The 24047-nt window shown below is 44.0% G+C and overlaps 1 protein-coding gene across 1 annotated transcript in view; it reads right to left on the bottom strand.

Annotated features, from left to right (window-relative positions):
* Window positions 1-24047, bottom strand: part of LOC126426789 (ankyrin-3-like) — a 60188-nt gene that overhangs the window by 20403 nt on the left and 15738 nt on the right. The window contains exons 4-5 of the mRNA XM_050088785.1: window positions 7266-7827; window positions 1280-1429 (exon numbers count right to left, since the gene is read on the bottom strand). Coding sequence (XP_049944742.1) covers window positions 1280-1429; window positions 7266-7827 — 712 coding nt within the window. The remainder of the gene's footprint in view (window positions 1-1279; window positions 1430-7265; window positions 7828-24047) is intronic.

The raw sequence follows: 24047 nt of genomic DNA, 5'->3' as shown, positions 1-24047 counted from the left end.
GCTACCATCGACAATCGATTAGCATAAATATAAGTCGATATCAGGATCCATTTACGCAGAAATTTCCCCATGCTGAGTCAAGATCTGTACCCACAACACCTGTGACACACTGTCAATTGCAGGGATTTGTTTACAGAAGACGTCGTACGCCACTACACACGACTCGACCTGACCACACGTGCAGGAGGATTGCCTGATTAACATGACCAGCCATCTTGACCATTATGTAGTGACCACCGAAAATTTGTTCCATACAGGATGTCGAATACATATTTCTCGCTCATCACAAGCAGTCGCCTTTACTACTAGGCTGCCTCGCCACACGATGCACGTGTGACTCCCAGTTTCGTTGAGGCTGATGTTCCAACAAATGATTTCCAACAACTACTGCTAGACGACCTCATATTCAGCTCTCGTGGCAGACTGAATCTCCGTCTCTTACAGACGCCATTCATTCAATGGTGCTATTCCGGCTCATCCCGTGAAACGTAATTAGAGTGTCTGCAAAACAAACATGGAAATAAAACTGACAGCTGAAAGTTTGAGCCAAGTGAGGTCGTTTGATAGGATGACCTACTAGTTAAGGCCGCTTGTTGCAAATGTTAAACAAGTATTGTACATCCAGTATGGCGCAAGTTTTCAGCTGTTACTAAATACTGAAACGTCAAAAACTAATTTGAAGAAAAAGTGCAGGAAATTACATAAAAATTAAACTTCACTCTACAACATTCCATAACCTTATTCTCCTGATGGATACTATTTTTACATCTTTTCCTTCATAATGACCCATCATCATTTCCTTTTGACGACCATAACGAACTTGTACATAATTATTTATTCGCATTAAAGTAATATTTTAGTTACAATGCATAGATGTAGCTGTAACACCAATTTGATACAAATTTACTTTAGGAGATGGGAAACCACCACTGAAATGATAGCTTTCACCCGACACACCTATTCATTCACTACACTTGGAGAGCAGAAGTTGTTTATGGTACCTTTGTCAAATAACTGCATGAGTGGACCAATTGTGGTCTGAACAGGTTGTAATTCACACTCTGTTCCCACAAAAATATCTCGAGAAACACTATGATACATGCTTACACAAACATCAAAAATTAACAAATAAAATTCCGATCCTTGACAATTATAACTTCTATTTTATCGAGAAATACAATAAAGTGAAATTCTGTGTTTGGATAAGATCACTTGGCTAACGCCCTCATAAGTGGTATAATGAATGTGGAAATCGTGCATGTATAGCGACAGTACTCACCTCAGGAAAGAGACGGAAGCATCGTCAAATGTGGGAGTGGGGCAGGTAGCTGTGTGCTTTGCAGCTGGAACAGGAGCCCTGCTGCAGTTTTTGTGGCCCATGTGCAGCTGACTGGTCGGGGTGACCTCGCTGTCTCCAGTGGCTGGAGTGCTGTGCAGAGACACAGGGTGTGGTCACTCCGTACACACGGAGGACAGAGGGCAGCCCACTGCAGACAATGCTGCTGAGAGTTTGTCCAGACACAACTAATAGAACACACACTTTCAACATCAGTACTGGGTCCTCTGAGACGAAGGACTTACCCCTGTGCTAATCGGTTTAGCCCCCACACTAGTAGCATCGCATAGCAAACAACAGGCTGAATAAATTAAAGTACAAATAAAAGATACATGCTAAGGTCAACATTTAGGTAGAACTGATATGACAACTAGTCATCAGCGTAGTCTAAACACATAAAAACAACATTCCCACAGAAATAAAAATGGAAGTAATCTTTACATGTTCAACTTGTACCATTATCATCAGATAGTATCGGTAGCTGTTAGCGACTTGGCTGTAGGATGCACAGTTGGTAAACTACAGAAGAGTAGATTCTGAACTGTGCACCAAAAGAAATTTAGAGAAGCAAGGGTTACAGAATGTGTGATACTGAGCAGCTATTCCCTTAATACGTTTAACTGTCACCAAAATAGGCAAGTAAATAAATTTGTTTCACATTGGCCAACGAGCATTCTCAATAAACTAGCGAACATTGAGCATTAAGATAAAAAAAGGCAAAGTACTCTATACATACACTTATGCAGGATATGTAATCGGAAGTTGTTATTCGAATGAAAATAGAAATTCTGTTTAATTCTTATATTCTATATATACAGTTCTATGAGACTGTGATAAGGAGATTTGCTGTAGAACGAAGGAAAGAGTTGGATTTAAATTAAGGAGACATGGGTTACATAACACAGGAGACAATGTAATGTTGTGTAAAGACGCATTAAATCATTATTAGTCAGTACATGTGGCTAAAGTAAACTGTGGTTGCTACAAGTGAGGAGAAAATACAGCTTGATAAGTGGAAACTCTATCAGTGATGGAAGCATACATAGGGTGTTCGGAAATTCTCTTTACAAACTACTAGGACTTTTAAAGGGGAGAGAGTACGTAGTATTTTGTACAGGAACCCCGTCTGGAAACGTACTGTATGCATTCTACGACAGTTTGAGTTCACATGTTTAAATCATGCAATTCTGCTTCAGGAACTGAATTAGGCATGATGTAGAACAGTTATTAGGTAACAGTCCGAAAGTAAACATAACGAAGCATCCATTTATCAGTTCCGCACATTTGTTTTCATTAAAACTTAAACATTACCTTCTGCATGTACAGTATGCTAGGTTGATTTCTTGTTTTGGGGTAATGTGAACACACAATATTTAAGTGATAATACAAACAAGAGGCTTAGCTGATAATGGGATCTTTCGCTGTGTTTCTTTCGAATTGTTATCTAATAACTGTAGTGCATCACGCCCAACTCAGCTGCTCAAGCAGGACTGGATGAGTTAAACATCTGAACTGAGACCGCCGTAGGAGGGAAACGGTATGTTTCTGGACATGGATTCCAGTTCTCACTCCCCTCTACAAATCATATAAGTCTCTAAAGGAAATTTCTGAACACACACACACACACACACACACACACACACACACATATATATATATATATATATATATATATATATATATATATATATACTCCTGGAAATGGAAAAAAGAACACATTGACACCGGTGTGTCAGACCCACCATACTTGCTCCGGACACTGCGAGAGGGCTGTACAAGCAATGATCACACGCACGGCACAGCGGACACACCAGGAACCGCTGTGTTGGCCGTCGAATGGCGCTAGCTGCGCAGCATTTGTGCACCGCCGCCGTCAGTGTCAGCCAGTTTGCCGTGGCATACGGAGCTCCATTGCAGTCTTTAACACTGGTAGCATGCCGCGACAGCGTGGACGTGAACCGTATGTGCAGTTGACGTACTTTGAGCGAGGGCGTATAGTGGGCATGCGGGAGGCCGGGTGGACGTACCGCCGAATTGCTCAACACGTGGGGCGTGAGGTCTCCACAGTACATCGATGTTGTCGCCAGTGGTCGGCGGAAGGTGCACGTGCACGTCGACCTGGGACCGGACCGCAGCGACGCACGGATGCACGCCAAGACCGTAGGATCCTACGCAGTGCCATAGGGGATCGCACCGCCACTTCCCAGCAAATTAGGGACACTGTTGCTCCTGGGGTATCGGCGAGGACCATTCGCAACCGTCTCCATGAAGCTGGGCTACGGTCCCGCACACCGTTAGGCCGTCTTCCGCTCACGCCCCAACATCGTGCAGCCCGCCTCCAGTGGTGTCGCGACAGGCGTGAATGGAGGGACGAATGGAGACGTGTCGTCTTCAGCGATGAGAGTCGCTTCTGCCTTGGTGCCAATGATGGTCGTATGCGTGTTTGGCGCCGTGCAGGTGAGCGCCACAATCAGGACTGCATACGACCGAGGCACACAGGGCCAACACCCGGCATCATGGTGTGGGGAGCGATCTCCTACACTGGCCGTACACCACTGGTGATCGTCGAGGGGACACTGAATAGTGCACGGTACATCCAAACCGTCATCGAACCCATCGTTCTACCATTCCTAGACCGGCAAGGGAACTTGCTGTTCCAACAGGACAATGCACGTCCGCATGTATCCCGTGCCACCCAACGTGCTCTAGAAGGTGTAAGTCAACTACCCTGGCCAGCAAGATCTCCGGATCTGTCCCCCATTGAGCATGTTTGAGACTGGATGAAGCGTCGTCTCACGCGGTCTGCACGTCCAGCACGAACGCTGGTCCAACTGAGGCACCAGGTGGAAATGGCATGGCAAGCCGTTCCACAGGACTACATCCAGCATCTCTACGATCGTCTCCATGGGAGAATAGCAGCCTGCATTGCTGCGAAAGGTGGATATACACTATACTAGTGCCGACATTGTGCATGCTCTGTTGCCTGTGTCTATGTGCCTGTGGTTCTGTCAGTGTGATCATGTGATGTATCTGACCCCAGGAATGTGTCAATAAAGTTTCCCCTTCCTGGGACAATGAATTCACGGTGTTCTTATTTCAATTTCCAGGAGTGTATATATATATATATATATATATATATATATATATATATATATATATATATATATATAATTGAAAACTATTGGGCATTAGGATTTAATGGTGCATTTGTTAAGTGATATAGCATATAAAAATGATAATGAGACAAAAGGTCTTATGAATACTCATATTGTGTGAGATGTATCTGTAACTGCAATGTATGGGCTAGGGAAGGTCCTAACACTGTGAAGTTCTTTGGGCAGCCTTTAGAAACAGCATAGAGAAGTACAAGCAAGGCCGGCAGGTTGCTAGACAACCGACAGATGTTCCACCAAGAAGCACATACAGCGTTTTGACTAATAAAACCACCTCTCCTAATATGCTAGAGAATGGGAATGTCCAGATTACAGCATATATCCTTTGGAACAACTGAACAAAATGCGAAAGGAAATGGGAAGCGTTGTGTGGATCTGCGAATTTTGTGGATCTTTCTGAGTTGTAGAGAGTGGTCTGTTGTCTCCTGAAGTGGACGCAGGCTGTTTGAGGAGTAAGTACCTACAGCTTCCTGCAGACGTACATGTGTCACTTCCTGCAACGGAAGTCTTCCTCATGATTCTATTCACCCCGCACCCTTCTTCTTGGAACCTAGCACACATCTTAAGACGTGTATCTTATAACACTGTACTACTTGGGGAGAATAAACAAAGTTTGTTCTGTAACCATAGGTATATTTCAGAAATGAACATAGAAAGTGAAGGAGAAACATAGAAATCAAACTGCAGTAGTAATGTGGAAATAGCGATCAGTCTGACCGTTTTCTGTACAGCACCTATTTTTTCCCAGGGTTTAATATTTATGTCATGACAACATCAGAGATGGAAAGTTTTAAATTCTTTTCTGATCTCTTTGAACTGCGCTGCAGAGTTCCTGGTGTTAATGTCGGACTACACGCTTGTTGATCAACGCTATCTTTCCTTTATGCAGCATATGTCACTTGTAAGTATCTCATTGTGAACACCAGCAGAGACAGCAGAGAACAATATATGTAACACTGAGTAAAGAGATTTATGGTGAATTGCACAGCAAACAGAATAAAGCCTGTAGGCTCGCTACCCTGGCTGCTCGCACTACACATCTTGTGTCCACAGTACATCTGCTGTGAGCAGCACATCACTGTGTCCACCACTGAAATGGCTCCTGCCGTCTTCACAGCAAATTTACCACTTATTCAGATACTTTACACCAGAACCTATAAGGCTGTTCCACATATGCAGTTCAGTACAAGTAATGACCGCAAATAATGTTAAAACCACTTATAAATCAACGAATAATTTAGTTCTAAGATGACTTTTTTAGCCTAACCTATCCGTTAATAAACCCAGTTGGATCTAGTACTTCTCTAAATCAAACAGGTGTGAATATTACAGTTTAACAAGTCAAGACTGCATAATATTAAACACGAATTCTTTACAGACGAATGGAAATGGTAGAAAGCGAGCACGGGAAGACCAGTCTGGATTCCATAGAAATGTTGCAAGACGTGAGGCAATACTGACCCTACGACTTATAAGATAGATTAACGGTAGGTAAACCTACGTTTGTAAGATTTGGGGACATAGAGAAAGCTTTTGAGAATGTTGAGAGGAATACTCTTTTTCAAATTTTGAAGGTGGCAGGGGTCAAATACAGGGAGCGAAAGGCTATTTACAATTAGCACAGAAACCAGATGGCAGCTATAACAATTGACAGGCATGACAGGGAAGCAGTGTTTGGGAAGGGACTGAGACAGAGCTGTAGCCTATCCCTGATGTTATTCAATCTATATATTGAGCAAGCAGTAAAGGGAAAAAAAAAGAAAAATTAGGAGTAGGAATTAAAATCCATGGAGATGAAATAAAGACTCTGAGGTTTGGCGAAAACATTGCAATTTTGTCACAGACAGCAAAGGACCTGGAAGAGCAGTTGAAAGAAATGGACAGTGTCTTGAAAGGAGGATATAAGATGGACATCAACAAAAGCAAAAGGCGGATTATGGAATTTAGTTGAATTAAATCAGGTGATGCTGAAGGAATTAGATTAGGAAATGACAAACTTAAAGTAGTTGAAGAGTTTTGCTATTTGGGGAGCAAAGTAACTGAAGATAGTTGAAGTAGAGGGGATATAAAATGTAGACCAGCAGTGGCAAGGATAGCGTTTCTGAAGAAGAGATATTTGTTAACATCGAGTATAGGTTCAAGCGTCAGGAACCCTTTTCTGAAAGTATTTGTATGGAGTGTAGCCATGTATGGAAGTGAAAGATGGATGATAAATAGTTTAGACAATAGAAGCTTTCGAAATGTGGTGCTACAGAAAAATGCTGGCGATTAGATTGGTACATCACATAACTAATGAGGATGTATTGAATAGAATTGGGGAGAAGAGGAATTTGTAGCACTTGACTAAAGGAAGGGATCCGTTAGTTGGACATATTCTGAGGCATCAAGGGATCACTGATTCAGTATTGCAGGGCAGCGTGGGGGGGGGGGGGGAGGTTAAAAACTGTAGAGGGAGACCCAGACATGAATATATTAAGCTGGTTCAGTAGGATGTTGGTTGCAGTAGGTACTGCACACGATAGAGTAGCATGGAAAGCTCCTTCGAACCAGTCTTTGGACTGAAGACCACAACAACAACATTAATCTAACATGAGAAATCAATGAAAGCATAGCGAGATATCAGAAAATGTCTGTCAGTGATGGTGTATTTTGCAGTACACATACACGTAAAGATATTCAGGGGCTGGAAATACACGCACACAAACAGAACTACACAGGACTGGACAACGTAGGCATGTAGCTTGTCTTGTGCATACCTGGTTTCTGCTGCTGGCTCAGACAGCAGCTTGAGCACTTCAATCAGATCTTCAGGCTGACAATGTAGCGCATCTGTCCAGCCCTTCGTGGCCATCACGTGTAAAATATGAGTCTTTATGAAGGCGGCGGCGGCCTTCTTAAGGCTGCTACAGGAGTTCCGAATAGCGAGCACAGCTGTGGCCACCGCAGTCTCAACAGACAGCTGTGCGGCCAACTGCTGCTCGCACTGTGCCTTCAGGCCTGACAAGCCGTACTTATCAGCCGCGACCAGCAGCTGGGGGGCCATTCTGGCCAGCTGCGGGGCCTGCAGGGTATACATGTAGGCCACGAGGTGGCGCAGCAACTGGCCCCCCACGTCTGGGACTGTGGCCTCCAGCGTGCCGTGGCTGAAAACAGCGGCGAACACGGGACTCCTGGCGGCCAGGACGGCCCTGTGCGCTGCCAGACGGGTGTCGCCCGCCACCAGAGTCACCACGGCGCCGCCTCCAGCGTCCAGCAGGGTGCCCAGGTCCACAGTGGGAGCCTCTTTCCCCTCCTGGACCTGTCCTGCTGTGGGCGATTCTGAAACACAGCGTCACTGAGTAGACCCTTCCCCTTGCAGAGCACCCTCCGTGTGAGAACATGCTTGAGCCACAAGTGGATCTGCGTCAACCACCACTTCCTAACACTAAATGAACTAGACTTCGCCATACCCCTGGTAATACCATGTGGGTCATTTTTACCCGCAGTAGAAAACCACCATTTTGTTCGTATCTGGGTGGTATTATGAGTGTCTTCATGTTGACAATTCGTCTCTAAAATGAATAGTACACGGTCAAATATGAATTTTCTCTAAGTAAACATTTTTTTTATTTTAAATGTTACAGAAGAAATTCCACAATATTTCGTAAATTTGGTAAAGCAATGTTGTAATGTTTTTCTTTATAAAGAGATTGCAACTGAATCAAAACATATTGTTTATGCGAGTATTAATAGTATTTTTCCTTTTGTAGAAGAATAAGATAAGCACCAAATATTAGTGAAACATTCTAAAAAGCAGTAGGTGACTAAAATGCTCTGCATTTTTTGTAGTTATTGCAATGAAGGAAATAAAACATAAGAACAAATTACTTCAGCTTATAATTATAAATATTTAAGTATATTTAAGAAAAAGGACGTGACAGAATTGCCTACTTTGGGATTCAGAAAGCCGACAACAGTTTTTGTTCGGCATCTTTTGCACACATACTTGTTGCACTTGACGTTTTATTTCCCTTTGTAGTTTTGTTGTCTGCAGGAAACCTGAATTTGAGAAGACCTTCGAACTCCTTATTGGCCAATGCCAGTATGGAGTGCCTGTAAGGGGAGACTGAGTTTTGTCTGAAGTGTGTAAGAGGCAGCGAGGTCATCTGCTACTCTGAGGATAAGGTCCCGCCGTGAAATCTTCTTAGAGGTTTTTTTTTTTGGTCATTAGTCTACTGACTGGTTTGATGCAGCCCGCCACGAATACCTTCCCTGTGCTAAACTCTTCATCTCAGAGAAGCACTTGCAACCTACGTCCTCAATTATTTGCTTGACGTATTCCAATCTCTGTCTTCCTCTACAGTTTTTGCCCTCTACAGCTCCCTCTAGTACCATGGAAGTCATTCCCTCATGTCTTAGCAGATGTCCTATCATCCTGTCCCTTCTCCTTATCAGTGTTTTCCACATATTCCTTTCCTCTCCGATTCTGCGTAGAACCTCCTAAATCCTTACCTTATCAGTCCACCTAATTTTCAACATTCGTCTATAACACCACATCTCAAATGCTTCGATTCTATTGTGTTCCGGTTTTCCCACAGTCCATGTTTCACTACCATACAATGCTGTACTGCAGACGTACATCCTCAGACATTTCTTCCTCAAATTAAAGCCGGTATTTGATATTAGTAGAATTCTCTTGGCCAGAAATGCCTTTTTTGCCATAGCGAGTCTGCTTTTGATGTCCTCCTTACTCTGTCCGTCATTGGTTATTTTACTGCCTAGGTAGCAGAATTCCTGAACTTCGTTGACTTCGTGACCATGAGTTCTGATGTTAAGTTTCTCGCTGTTCTCATTTCTACTACTTCTCATTACCTTCGTCTTTCTCCGATTTACTCAGGACAGCAATGTCATCAGCGAATAGTATCATTGATATCGTTTCACCTTGTATTTTAATTCCACTCCTGAACCTTTCTTTTATTTCCATCATTGCTTCCTCGATGTACAGATTGAAGAGTAGGGGCGAAAGGCTACAGCCTTTTCTTACACCCTTCTTAATACGAGCACTTCGTTCTTGCTCGTCCACTCTTATTATTCCCTCTTGGTTGTTGTACATATTGTATATGACCCGTCTCTCCCTATAGCATACCCCTACTTTTTTCAGAATCTCGAACAGCTTGCACCATTTTATATTGTCGAACACTTTTTCCAGGTCGACAAATCCTATGACAGTGTCTTGATTTTTCTTTAGCCTTGCTTCCATTATTAGCCGTAACGTCAGAATTGCCTCTCTCGTCCCTTTACTTTTCCTAAAGCCAAACTGATCGTCACCTAGCGCATTCTCCATTTTCTTTTCCATTCTTCTGTATATTATTTTTGTAAGCAGCTTCGATACATGAGCTGTTAAGCTGATTGTGCGATAATTCTCGCACTTGTCAGCTCTTGCCGTCTTCGGAATTGTGTGGATGATGCTTTTCAGAAAGTCACATGGTATATCGCCAGACTCATATGTTCTACACACCAACGTGAGTAGTCGTTTTAGAAATTCTGACGGAATGTTATCTATCCCTTCTGCCTTATTTGACCGTAAGTCCTCCAAACCTCTTTTAAATTCCGATTCTAATACTGGATCCCCTATCTCTACTAAATCGACTCCTGTTTCTTCTTCTATCACGTCAGACAAATCTTCACCCTCATAGAGGCTCTCTATGTATTCTTTCACCTACCTGCTCTCTCCTCTGCATTTAACAGTGGAATTCGCCTTGCACTCTTAATGTTACCACCGTTGCTTTTAATGTCACCAAGGGTTGTTTTGACTTTCCTGTATGCTGAGTCTGTCCTTCCGACAATCATATCTTTTTCGATGTCTTCACATATTTCCTGCAGCCATTTCGTCTTCCTATTGATTTCATTCCGCAGCTACTTGTATTTCTGCATTCCTGATTTTCCTGGAATATGTTTGTACTTCCTCCTTTCATCAATCAACTGAAGTATATCTTCTGTTACCCATGGTTTCCTCGCAGGTACCTTTTTTGTACCTATGTTTTCCTTCCCAACTTCTATGATGGCCCTTTTTAGAGATGTCCATTCCTCTTCAACTGTACTGCCTACTGCACTATTCCTTATTGCTGTATCTATATCGTTAGAGAACTTCAAACGTATCTCGTCATTCCTTAGTACTTCCGTATCACACTTCTTTGCGTATTGATTCTTCCTGACTAATGTCTAGAATTTCAGCCTATATCTGCTCCTGGGTACGCCTTACAATCCAGTATCTGATTTCGGAATCTCTGTCTGATCATGATGTAATCTAATCCTAGAGGTACGTAACTTAAAAACTGTGCGAGCGTTAATCATGGCGAGGTCAAGGAAAAGACACTTACAGGGCATCGTTGGGTAACAACTCGGAGACTGTAGTATCTAGCGATTTGGTCAAAAACATCTACTCCATCCTTGGTGTCATTATAAAACTTCACTGTTTCTGGAAGTTACTTCTCAGTATTCTCAGTCTTCTGACGTCCAGCATGCATGTTACGCAGGATACGGATATCTTTTACCATTTCCCATCGTAATCTGTGAGGAGATGGTCGCCTGACTTGTGAGTGTGTTGCATACAGTGTGTCGTCTCCACTTCAGCGCTCATCTGCCTGTTTAATGGAGGTGAAGAAGCTGTCAGTCGTGACGTTCCGTAAGGGCGACGCGACTGACATCTGCTGTAGTGTAAGAGAACTGTTAGCAGTGCTCCAGACAGTAGTGTAGGGAGGGGGGACGGTGGGATTCTGCACTGTATAATATGTTGTCTCGAATGAAAAACAGCCCACAGTTGCTCAAAATTTTGTTTATTTTAAATCTAGACCAAGGTTTCTGCTATAATAATATAGCCGCCTTCAAAACTCATACACACAAATAAATGAATAATGTCTTAGACCAGCAGCTGTGTCAAGACCAATAAAATAGTCTCAAGACACATAAGCCTGTTTCGAACATAAATAAAATTACATATGGCAACGTATGTCCTCCGCCCCTACCTGTCGCTGCCACGATAAAAGTAATGAAGTATAATATGTCACATGTTATTCTGTAGTTTTGCAATGTTACTCCGCGTAGTTCTGGATGTCGCCAGTCCATAGAAAACGGAAAGCCTCGCTGATATAATGTATCATTCGACAACCGAATACTTCGTATTTAATGTTCTTTTTGGCCCAAAGTATAATATACTCTAACAGCTCGTGAATAACGTCGAGGCGTGCCCAGATCATATTTAGTGACAGCAAACCGGTGTTACCTCATATCAAACTGTGCGTTAAATAGGTATGGGTCAAAAATGACCCACATCGTACTACTGGTATAACAGATAAATTTTTCATACTTCTAGGTGGGTAAGCTAGGGGGGGATGAAATTTTGGTAAGTTGTACAACCCCATAAATGATGAAAAGTCACGAGAACGTTTCGTCGTGCGATGATTATAGAGGCGGGTAACGGCCTCGTAAATCCATTGTGGGTCAAAAATTACCCACATAGTACTCCTAGTAGAAATATTGTTCTTCACAAGTCTGTACAACAATACGACATTCTTCCTGTGTCAAAATAACAAGTCACGTGAATACCCACATATTCTTAACGACACCATTTGATCCAGCACATCTTAGATTCCACCTTCAATGAAGTGGACAAAGTCATGACGAAACTGTATTACTAATGGTTTATGACAAAACGGCGACAAATCAGCGTCCATGTACCTGTCGTGAATGGCCACGTACTCCGACACTTTGTTGCTGATTTAGGAAATAAAATCGCTGGAGGAGTAAAAAGCGAGGAAAAAGTAATAATCCGAACAAAACATAGAAAAAAGATGTTAGCCTCTAAAACTGACTGCTAACACGCCAGAAAAATGCTTCCAAAAGCGCGTTTGTTGTGTTGCATCTTGTAAATGTGTGACCTGGACTCTGTGATGTAAGGAACTGAAAAACGGAATACTTTTGAAATGCGTTGTTAAAGGCACACCGTGAGAAGTCAAAGGGACTAATAAGATAACAAACAACGAAATCAATAAAATAATGCTGGCTAGAAGGGATTTGTTGATTATCTGTTTAGGTGAAATGGATATACATATATATATCATCAGAAAAATACCAGAGGAAGTCCACGGTTGAAGTTCGAGAATCAAACTACGAGAGATGCCAGCTGCTACAGCCACACACAGGTGGCAAAATCATGGGATAGCGGTATGCACTTTCACATATGGCGGTAGTCCAGCCTACAAAAGGTATGAAGCGGCAGTTTATTGGCCGAGCTGTCGATTGTATTCAGGTGATTCACATGAAAAGGTTTCCAGCTTGATTATAGCCGCACGACGGAGATTAATAAACTTTGAACGCTGATTAGGGGGAGGAGGTAGACAAATGGGTCATTCCATTTCTGAAATCGTTAGACAATTCAACATTTGGAGATCCACGGCGTCAAGAGTACCTCTGACCACAAACAAGGCAGTGGTCGACGGCGTTCATTTAGAGGCCGAGAGCAGCGGCGTTTGTCAGTCAGCACTAACAGGCGAGCAACACTACGCGAAACAACCGCAAAAATCAGTGTGATACGGACGATAAGCGTATCCGTTAGGACAGTGCAGCGAAATTACGTAAATGGGCTATCACAGCACGTGACCAACGTGAGTGCATTTGCATAACGGCGGGACTTCCCCTGTAGCCCTTCTCCTGTGCTCGTGATCCCACTGGTTGGACCCTAGACGACTGGAAGACGGTGGTCTGATTGGATGAGTCCCGATTAAAGTTGGTAAGATCTGATTGTAGAGTTCGAGGATGGTGCAGACCCCGACGAAGTCATGGCGCAAGTTGTCAACAAGACACAGTGCAAGCTGGTGCTAGCTTCATGCTGGTGTGGACTGTGATTACATGGAGTGGACTGGGTCCTCTGGTCCAACTGAGACGATCATTGGCTGGAAATGGTTATGTTTGGCTGCGTGGAGACAATACACGATCGGGCTGTAACTATGAGATAAGTATTTGTTCGCTAAGCATAAAAAAAATTAATTACCACATGAAGCTACAACAATTCCAAAACTTTTCTGTGCCTAATGCAATTTATATATTTCCCCTCACTTTGCAAATTTGCCAATATCGTACATTCAACTTTTTTTAGTATACTCTGCCAAAGAGGACGGTGTCTTCTGTAAGTACTGTTTGTTTTTCGTTATGACGAGTCTGGTAAAGGTAGTAATCAAAATGTTACAGCCCTGGAAAACTCCAGGTTTCTGGTGTGGAAGCATGATCTTCAATATTTCAACATCCAGGCGTGCAGTACTTACTATATAGCTACTCTAATCCATTGTCAAAATTTTGTTCACATGATGATGAACAAGGCAAAAGATAGGAAACATCGCCAGGACTAAGGCTTGGTGGAGCAGGTGGGAAGGAAACAGAAAAGGGCTAGACCCTTTCATCGATGTGGTGATTATCTGTGGATGTCAGGAGATTGCATTAAGGCCCCCTTAATGACTTAGATCCTACTGAAGTTGATAAACAAGATGACAAGTACATGGGTAACTTTCGTGCAATTATAAAGCACGTTTCTGAGGACAGGCCTGTGGCTGTGCTGCATCTATGTGGGGGAATTCCTGTGGGCCTTATGCATTCATACAACAGAACTACCATTTAGCTGTTTATTCTCACTGTGGAGCTCATAATTTCTGCAAAATCCATCTGTTTTTCGTTATTGAGTATCCCAGTTGAAGCAAAAAAATTTCTTAGTTCCATTATTGTCTGTTTGAAAGGAAAATTAACTGTCACAATTTATAATTACAATCAGACTATACCTCCTCTGCGCTTCCGAACAAAATACAATTCAGTGGATTTGGCTCCACCTAGATCCCTGGAGCCGGAACTCAACATTGAAATGACCAACAATCAGTGAGAGCTGTTTTCCAAATCAGAAGCCTACTTCTCACCGCTAAATTGTCGTCATCGATAGCGTAGAGACAGTAGCATGAATCGGCCAACTCTCGTCGATGGGAACTGTCCACAGTGATCCCTGGGTTTCCTTAAATAGTTATTCTCCAGGAAGAACCGTGCTGTCCCACTCTAACTCGTGACCGTATACGGGCATGGTTTGCGATAAGGCCAGCGACCTCTTACTTTTGCCTGTCGAGATAGCTATTGGTCTGTAGTTCTTGGTGCGCCTTCTGAAAATCTTGCGTGGCTGCTATGGACTGCATGAGTGTTACATTCTGTGGCATACATGGTACAACCATAATTCATGTTGCCACTGCCCGCCATTCTCCCCCAAAAGTGCATCTAGGCCACAGCAGTCCCTGGAGGCCTCGACCGTGTTGGAGCATTCACCATTCTGGGGGGGGGGGGGGGGGGACTGGATCCTCTTCTATTCATATGGGATGAGAGCGTGACGAATTGTGGCTGGCCACAGGAGGTCTTGGGTTGGGGGAAATGGTATATGGCGCAAAGAGAGTCGCATTAAAGGCATCTGGAGTGCACCAATTAGTGGTTTGTATCCATGATGGGCCCATACATCATACATATGCCAGCAGCAACAGCCTCTTTGCAGCAACTGGAATTCAAACATTGCCTGCCAAATCAAATGGAGACTAAATGGAGGGCGTCCACAGCTGCACTGGATCCTGCAAAGAAAACCTACACAATCCATTGATACAAGAAGGTATGTGGCTGTTCTGATTCTAGGGAAAATGGTGATTTGTGAGGATGACCATGTGGACTGATGAAATTAAATTGAATAGCAAGAATCAGAATTCTGCTGATGATAATTGGGGCCATTGTCAGTGACAAAGGCTTGTGTGACGCCTTTAAGGGCGAACAACCATGCAACAATCTGGATCGTCTTCGCTGAGGTTGTGAATGGCATGAAAAACACAAAGCAGAACCCATTGCTCACAATCAAAATCAGACGCCACACAGATCCAAGGAATGGGCCAGCAAAGTCCAAATGAAGACAGGACCAATGAGTCACCATAGGAGGCCATGGAAAATACTGACAGGAGGGCACAGCTTGCTTGTTTTGACATGTGAGGCACCATTCTCGCATTAAATGACTCCATACCCTTCCAGTGGATGTATTGCTAGGAGAGTCAAAATGACTTCCCAATGCCATAGGGTTCTGGGAATGAGGATCTGAGCATGGCCCATCGCGACCTTTATCAGCGCAATGTGATGCAAGGATAAAGACTTTTGCTGCGTGCCGGCCGCGGTGGCCGTGCAGTTCTAGGCGCTGCAGTCCGGAACTGTGGGACTGCTATGGTCGCAGGTTGGACTCCTGTCTCGGGCATGGATGTGTGTGATGTCTTTAGGTTAGTTAGGTTTAAGTAGTTCTAAGTTCTAGGGGACTGATGACCTAAGATGTTAAGTCCCATAGTGCTCAGAGCCATTTGAACCATTTTTTTGCTGCATGCTACAGAATGCTTGGAGGTCTGGGTACATGAGACATTACTTTGTCAACAGGCTGTCTTTCTGTTGTATAATGCAAATCCTCCTGGAGGACATGGCCTGTCACTGTGTGATATCCCACAAAGCGTGCATCACTTGGAAGATGGGTCTTTGATGATGACAGTCTCACTGTCGTCATGAAAACAGACTTCTGGATCCTCATGAAATTCTGGGTTGTGACTAAATGAAATCGCGATAGGATATCGGCATTGGCATGGGCGGCATTGGGGTGATATTGGATACAATAGGCATATCCTGAGAGAAACGGGGCCCACAGTAGCAAGTTGCTGAATACTTGAAGAGACGCATTAGAGGCTTATGATATGTCATGAGTGTGAAACGGTGGCTATAGATGCAGGTAGGGAAGCGTTTGCTGCCAAAGATGATGACCAAAGCCTCCTTTTCTATGTAGTTCCGCTATCCTGCTGTAAGTGTCTTGGATACAAATGCAGTGGGTCGCTCCACGATATTCTCAATATGGGACAAAAGTCTGCCAGTCAGCATCGGCCACTAATACCAATGGTTTCGTTGGATTGTATGCCATGAGACAGGTAGGTCGAAGAGGGCCTTCTTCAGGTTTTGGAACAACTTATTACATTAGGATGGCCACTTCCAGGGAACTCTGTTACAGAGCGAGTGGTGCCAGCATCGCTGAAGCATGGGGCATGAATGGTCTATAACAGTTTGGCTGACTTCGGCTGGAATGCATCTATCGAGGCTAGTAATTTTTGGATGGTAGGCACACAATGTGGTGTGAGCCATATGCCTGATGTCCTGAAAATGTGTCCTAAATATTCGATCTGGTGGATGGAAAAATAACATATGCCAAGTTTACAACAAAGGTAAGCTTCTGTGAATGGGGAGAAGAGCAACATCAGCTGTATGCAGAATGAGATTTTCACTCTGCAGCGGAGTGTGCGCTGATATGAAACTTCCTGGCAGATTAAAACTGTGTGCCCGACCGAGACTCGAACTCGGGACCTTTGTCTTTCGCGGGCAAGTGCTCTACCATCTGAGCTACCGAAGCACGACTCACGCCCGGTACTCACAGCTTTACTTCTGCCAGTATCTCGTCTCCTACATTCCAAACTTTACAGAAGCTCTTCTGCGAACCTTGCAGAACTAGCACTCCTGAAAGAAAGGATATAGCGGAGACATGGCTTAGCCACAGCCTGGGGGATGTTTCCAGAATGAGATTTTCACTCTGCAGCGGAGTGTGCGCTGATATGAAACTTCCTGGCAGATTAAAACTGTGTGCCCGACCGAGACTCGAACTCGGGACCTTTGCCTTTCGCGGGCAAGTGCTCTACCATCTGAGCTACCGAAGCACGACTCACGCCCGGTACTCACAGCTTTACTTCTGCCAGTATCTCGTCTCCTACCTTCCAAACTTTACAGAAGCTCTTCTGCGAACCTTGCAGAACTAGCACTCCTGAAAGAAAGGATATAGCGGAGACATGGCTTAGCCACAGCCTGGGGGATGTTTCCAGAATGAGATTCTGCAAGGTTCGCAGAAGAGCTTCTGTAAAGTTTGGAAGGTAGGAGACGAGATACTGGCAGAAGTAAAGCTGTGAGTACCGGGCGTGAGTCGTGCTTCGGTAGCTCAGATGGTAGAGCACTTGCCCGCGAAAGGCAAAGGTCCCGAGTTCGAGTCTCGGTCGGGCACACAGTTTTAATCTGCCAGGAAGTTTCATATCAGCGCACACTCCGCTGCAGAGTGAAAATCTCATTCTGGAAACATCCCCCAGGCTGTGGCTAAGCCATGTCTCCGCTATATCCTTTCTTTCAGGAGTGCTAGTTCTGCAAGGTTCGCAGAAGAGCTTCTGTAAAGTTTGGAAGGTAGGAGACGAGATACTGGCAGAAGTAAAGCTGTGAGTACCGGGCGTGAGTCGTGCTTCGGTAGCTCAGATGGTAGAGCACTTGCCCGCGAAAGGCAAAGGTCCCGAGTTCGAGTCTCGGTCGGGCACACAGTTTTAATCTGCCAGGAAGTTTCATATCAGCACACACTCCGCTGCAGAGTGAAAATCTCATTCTGGAAACATCCCCCAGGCTGTGGCTAAGCCATGTCTCCGCTATATCCTTTCTTTCAGGAGTGCTAGTTCTGCAAGGTTCGCAGAAGAGCTTCTGTAAAGTTTGGAAGGTAGGAGACGAGATACTGGCAGAAGTAAAGCTGTGAGTACCGGGCGTGAGTCGTGCTTCGGTAGCTCAGATGGTAGAGCACTTGCCCGCGAAAGGCAAAGGTCCCGAGTTCGAGTCTCGGTCGGGCACACAGTTTTAATCTGCCAGGAAGTTTCATATCAGCGCACACTCCGCTGCAGAGTGAAAATCTCATTCTGGAAACATCCCCCAGGCTGTGGCTAAGCCATGTCTCCGCTATATCCTTTCTTTCAGGAGTGCTAGTTCTGCAAGGTTCGCAGAAGAGCTTCTGTAAAGTTTGGAAGGTAGGAGACGAGATACTGGCAGAAGTAAAGCTGTGAGTACCGGGCGTGAGTCGTGCTTCGGTAGCTCAGATGGTAGAGCACTTGCCCGCGAAAGGCAAAGGTCCCGAGTTCGAGTCTCGGTCGGGCACACAGTTTTAATCTGCCAGGAAGTTTCATATCAGCTGTATACTTTCCTACAACCAGAAAATTGTCAAGGTAGCTCATGGTCCCTGAGACGTCCTTTAAGTGTTGCTCATCGCCCCCCCCCCCTGAACCATGGACCTTGCTGTTGGTGGGGAGGCATGCGTGACTCAGCAATACAGATGGCCATATCGTAGGTGCAAACACAATGGAGGGGTATCTGTTGAGAGGCCAGACAAATGTGTGGTTCCTGAAGAGGGGCAGCTGCCTTTTCAGTACTTGCAGAGGCCACAATCTGGATGACTGACTGATCTGCCCTTGTAACACTAACCAAAACGGCCTTGCTGTGCTGGTACCGTGAACAGCTGAAAGCAATGGGAAACTACAGCCGTAATTTTGCCCGAGGGCATGCAGCTTTACTGTATGGTTAACGATGATGGCGTCCTCTTGGGTAAAATATTCCAGTGGTAAAATAGTCCCCCATTCGGATCTCCGATCAGGGATTACTCAACAGGCTGTCGGTATCAGAAGAAAGAAAATTGGCGTTCTACAGATCGGAGTGCGGAATGTCAAATCCCTTAAATGGGCAGGTAGATTAGAGAATTTAAATAGGGAAATGGATAGGTTAAAGTTAGATATAGTGGGAATTAGTGAAGTTCGGTGGCAGGAGGATCAAGACTTTTGGTCAACTAAATACAGGGTTATAAATACAAAATCAAAGAGGGGTAATGCAGGAGTAGGTTTAATAATGAATAAAGAAATAGGAGTGCAAGTAAGCTACAACAAACAGTGTAGTGAAAGCCTTATTGTGGCCAAGATAGACATGCAGCCCATGACTACCACAGTAGTACAAGTTTATATGCCCACTAGCTCTGCAGATGATGGAGAAATTGATGAACTGTATGATGAGATAAAAGAAATTATTCAGGTAGTGGAGGGAGACGAATATTTAATAGTCATGGGTGACTGGAATTCGAGAATAGGAAAAGGGAGAGAAGGAAACATAGTAGGTGAATATGGATTGGGGATTAGAAAAGAAAGAGGAAGCTGTCTGGTAGAATTTTGCACAGATCATAACTTAATCATAGCTAACACTTGGTTCAAGAATCATAAAAGAAGGTTATATACATGGAATCATCCGGGAGATACTAGGAGGTATTAGATAGGATATAAAATGGCAAGACAGAGATTTAGGAACCAGGTTTTAAATTGTAAGACATTTCCAGGAGCGGATATGGACTCTGACCGCAATCCATAGGTTATAAACTGTAGATTGAAACTGTAGAAACTGCAAAAAGGTGGGAATTTATGGAGATGGGACCTGGATAAACCGACTAAACCAGAGGTTTTCCAGAGCTTCAGGGACGGCATAAGCGAAGGGTTGACGGGAATGGGGGAAAGAAATACAGTAGAAGAAGAATGGGTAGCTCTGAGGGACGAAGTAGTGAAGCCAGCAGAGAATCAAGTAGGTAAAAAGACGAGGACTAGTAGAAATCCTTGGGTAACAGAAGACATATTGAATTTAATTGATGAAAGGAGAAAATATAAAAATGCAGTAAATGAAGCAGGCAAAAAGGAATACAAAGGTCTCAAAAATGAGATCGACAGGAAGTGCAAAATTGCTAAGCAGGGATGGCTAGAGGACAAATGTAAGGATGTAGAGGCTTATCTCACTAGGGGTAAGATAGATACTGCCTACGGGAAAATTAAAGAGACCTTTGGAGAAAAGAGAGCCACTTGTATGAATATCAAGAGCTCAAATGGAAAGCCAGTTCTAGGCAAAGAAGGGAAAGCAGAAAGGTGGAAGGGGTATATAGAGGGTCTATACAAGGGCGATGTACTTGAGGACAATATTATGGAAATGGAAGAGGATGTAGATGAAGATGAAATGAGAGGTACGATACTGTGTGAAGAGTTTGACAGAGCACTGAAAGACCTGATTCGAAACAAGGCCCCAGGAGTAGCCAACATTCCATTAGAACAACTGACGGCCTTGGGAGAGCCAGTCCTTACAAAACTCTACCATCTGGTGAGCAAGATGTATGAGACAGGCGAAATGCCCTCATACTTAAAGAAGAACATAGTAATTCCAATCCCAAAGAATGCACTTGTTGACAGATGTGAAAATTACCGAACTATCAGTTTAATAAGTCACAGCTGCAAAATACTAACACGAATTCTTTACAGGCGGATGGAAATACTGGTAGAAGCAGACCTCGGGGAAGATGAGTTTGGATTCCATAGAAATGTTGGAACACATGAGGCAATACTGACCTCATGACTTATCTTAGATGAAAAGCAAACCTACTTTTCTAGCATTTGTGGACTTAGAGAAACCTTTTGACAATGTTAACTGGAATACTCTCTATCAAATACTAAAGGTGGCAGGGGTAAAATACAGGGATTGAAAGGCTATTTACAATTTGTACAAAAACCAGAAGGCAGTTATAAGAGTTGAGGGGCACGAAAGGGAAGCAGTGGTTGGGAAGGGAGTGAGACAGGGTTGTAGCCTCTCCCCGATGTTATTCAATCTGTATATTGAGCAAGCAGTAAAGGAAACAAAAGAAAAATTCGAAGTAGGTATTAAAATATATGGAGAAGAAATAGAAACTTTGAGGTTCACCGATGACATTCTAATTCTGTCAGAGACAGCAAAGGATTTGGAAGAGCAGTTGAACAGAATGGATAGTGTCTTGAAAGGAGGATATAAGATGAAAAACAACCAAGCAAAACGAGGATAATGGAATGTAGTCGAATTAAGTCGGGTGATGCTGATGGAATTAGATTAGGCAATGAGACACTTAAAGTAGTAAAGGATTTTGCTATTTGGTGAGCAAAATAACTGATGATGGTCGCAATAGAGAGGATATAAAATGTAGACTGGCAATGGCTAGGAAAGCGTTTGTGAAGAAGAGAAATTTGTTAACATCGAGTATTGATATAAGCGTCAGGAAGTCGTTTCTGAAAGTATTTGTATGGAGTATAGCCATGTATTTAATTGAAACATGAACGATAAATAGTTTGGACAAGAAGAGAACAGAAGTTTTCGAAATGTAGTGCTACAGAAGAATGCTGAAGATTGGTAGATCACATATCTAATGAGGAAGTATAGAATAGAATTGGGGAGAAGAGAAGTTTGTGGCACAACTTGACAAGAAGAAGGGACCGGTTGATAGGACTAGTTCTGTGGCATCAGGGGATCATAAATTTAGCATTGGAGGGCAGTGTGTAGGGTAAAAATCGTAGAGGGAGACCAACAGATGAATACACTAAGCAGATTCAGAAGGATGGAGGTTGCAGTAAGTACTGGGAGATGAAGAAGCTTGCACAGGGTAGAGTAGCATGGAGAGCTGAATCAAACCAGTCTCAGGACTGAAGACCACACCAACAACATAGTACCTCCAAAAAATTGATGTAACTTTGGCGATGCCAAATGGAAGCTATGTATATTGGAGCAATCCAAAAGGAGTGGCTATGGTGTTTATGATTTCAGTCTCCTGGGAGCCGTTACGCAGTGTGAGGTGTAGATACGCATCATGAAGATCATTTTGGGCAAATAAGCATAATGAAGGTCATTTTTGGCAAATACTATAGACCCAGCGAGATGTAAACAGTGTCCTGAAGCATGGGAGTGGTATATCTGACGACTACAGATTGGGCATTCACAGTGTCTGGGAAGTCACCACCAATGCAGCCAGCGCCTGATGGTTTCTCCACAGTCAAATAGGAAGGGCCCTTTGGCTGTGTGTTACTGGGATGAAGACGCCCTCATCCTGAAGATGTTGCAAGTCCTGTTGATACTTATCCTGGTATGCAAACTCGACGCTACGGACCTTAAATAATTTTGGAGTTTGGAGCTGCAGTAGGTGTAAGGGATATATGCGACTGGATCCCCAGGATGCTCGCTGGCAGAACACTGGTCCTAATTTAACCAAGATGTAGGTGGTGTAGGGAGAGGTCCAGTGCTTGGACTGCATCAGAATTGGCGCAGAACTCAAGCCCCAAGGCATGGAATAAGTCTATGCTGGACAGGTTAGAGACCTGAGGGGCCACAACCATCAGAATCTAAGCTGGAGTTACTGTAACGCCACAGTAGCGTTTGCTTTGGAAAAGTCCTCTAAGAGGTATGTCCTGTAACAGAAATGGTGTTTTTACTAAAACTACATAACTATGTTGTGAAGGGGTGCCTGGAGGAGACTTAATGGCTTGTGTAGCCCAGTCGATTACTGTAGCTGATGACACAGTGTTAGTCTGGAAGGTGACTGGCTTGCTTTACAACTTGACTTGTATAGACAGCAACTGAGTGGACTGCAAGAGTATAGATAGGTACCAGCGCCGCTTCTGTAAAATATGGTTGGGAAGAATATTCCTTGGTGTCGCCCAGTCACCAGTCCATAGACATAGAAGTGGAGGTGTGGCAAATTTCAGCTTTGTGGGCACACTAACACCTAGTAACACAATTCACCTTGTGGAAATGGCATTGAGGACTGTCCCAGACTTGTGCTACAACCAATGTTCTTCCAATTTGGGTTATGTGGCAAATACCAGAATTGGGTCTTCGATAAAAGCTGCTGCTGTGGCAGCCTGCTCAGAAGTCGAATGATAGGAAGTCATGAGATGAGCAATGGATCTTTGAGGTTCAGAAGATTCTATTGGAGGTTTTCATCAGGAAAGTGAGCTAAAATCTAGTCACAGATGAGAGCTGATGCACAAGGGATGCATTTTGGCACATGGGGACCAGCATTCCTGGGAGAGACCCCGGACCCTAGCTATTGATTTAGGAATGTAGATTCTGACAGCTAAAGAACTTGCATTGAGCCGCAGCAATGTGTATCTGAGCACTGAAGTTTTATACGGCTTTCATGCATTCATGGCTGGACTATGGGTGCATGGTTTATGCATTGACGAGGCCTTTTGATTTGAATTGACACTGTCCACCTTGAGGGTCTCCAGTTGGCCACAGGTCGCTATAGGACCAGTCCCATACCCAGCCTATGTGCTGAGGCTGGGGGTGGGGGGGGGGGGTCACCAGCAGCTCTACCTACTGCATCAGGCATGCAAGTTCCTCACAGCTCCAACTTCACTCACACTCTATAACGTTGCTCATCCCCCTTATTTCCAACCGTTTAAGAGCCACAATGCCATTTGCGATCCATGTGCACCATGTGCTGGAGTCCCTCAGTGAGGAGCCTGTACTGCCCCAAATCCAGGGTTTTAACTGCCTGCTGCCATGGTTACTGGAGAGACCCAGAGTGATTTTAGATTTGGGGCGCTACAAGAGAGATTACACTCCTGCTTCCGCTTTTAATGACATATTTTCTGACATTTTACCTGGGCACCGCAACAATATAGCTGTTTTTATGCACGTATCGCTACAGGGGGATCCTGTTGGTTGCTATGTTTTTTTGACAGATCCTGTCCTCAAGATCAGACTGCCTTAAGCGTTTACTGTCTTTTATGCAGAATTTTATGCGATCTTGCGGTCATTGGAGTAGGTGAGACGTTCTTCCAGTGATAAATTTCTTGTCTCAT

This window comes from Schistocerca serialis, chromosome 11 (assembly GCF_023864345.2).
Source record: "Schistocerca serialis cubense isolate TAMUIC-IGC-003099 chromosome 11, iqSchSeri2.2, whole genome shotgun sequence".
In the NCBI taxonomy this organism is placed as follows: domain Eukaryota; kingdom Metazoa; phylum Arthropoda; class Insecta; order Orthoptera; family Acrididae; genus Schistocerca; species Schistocerca serialis.
The sequence above is the reverse complement of the archived record's forward strand: the minus strand, read 5'-3'. Positions and strand labels throughout refer to the sequence as shown.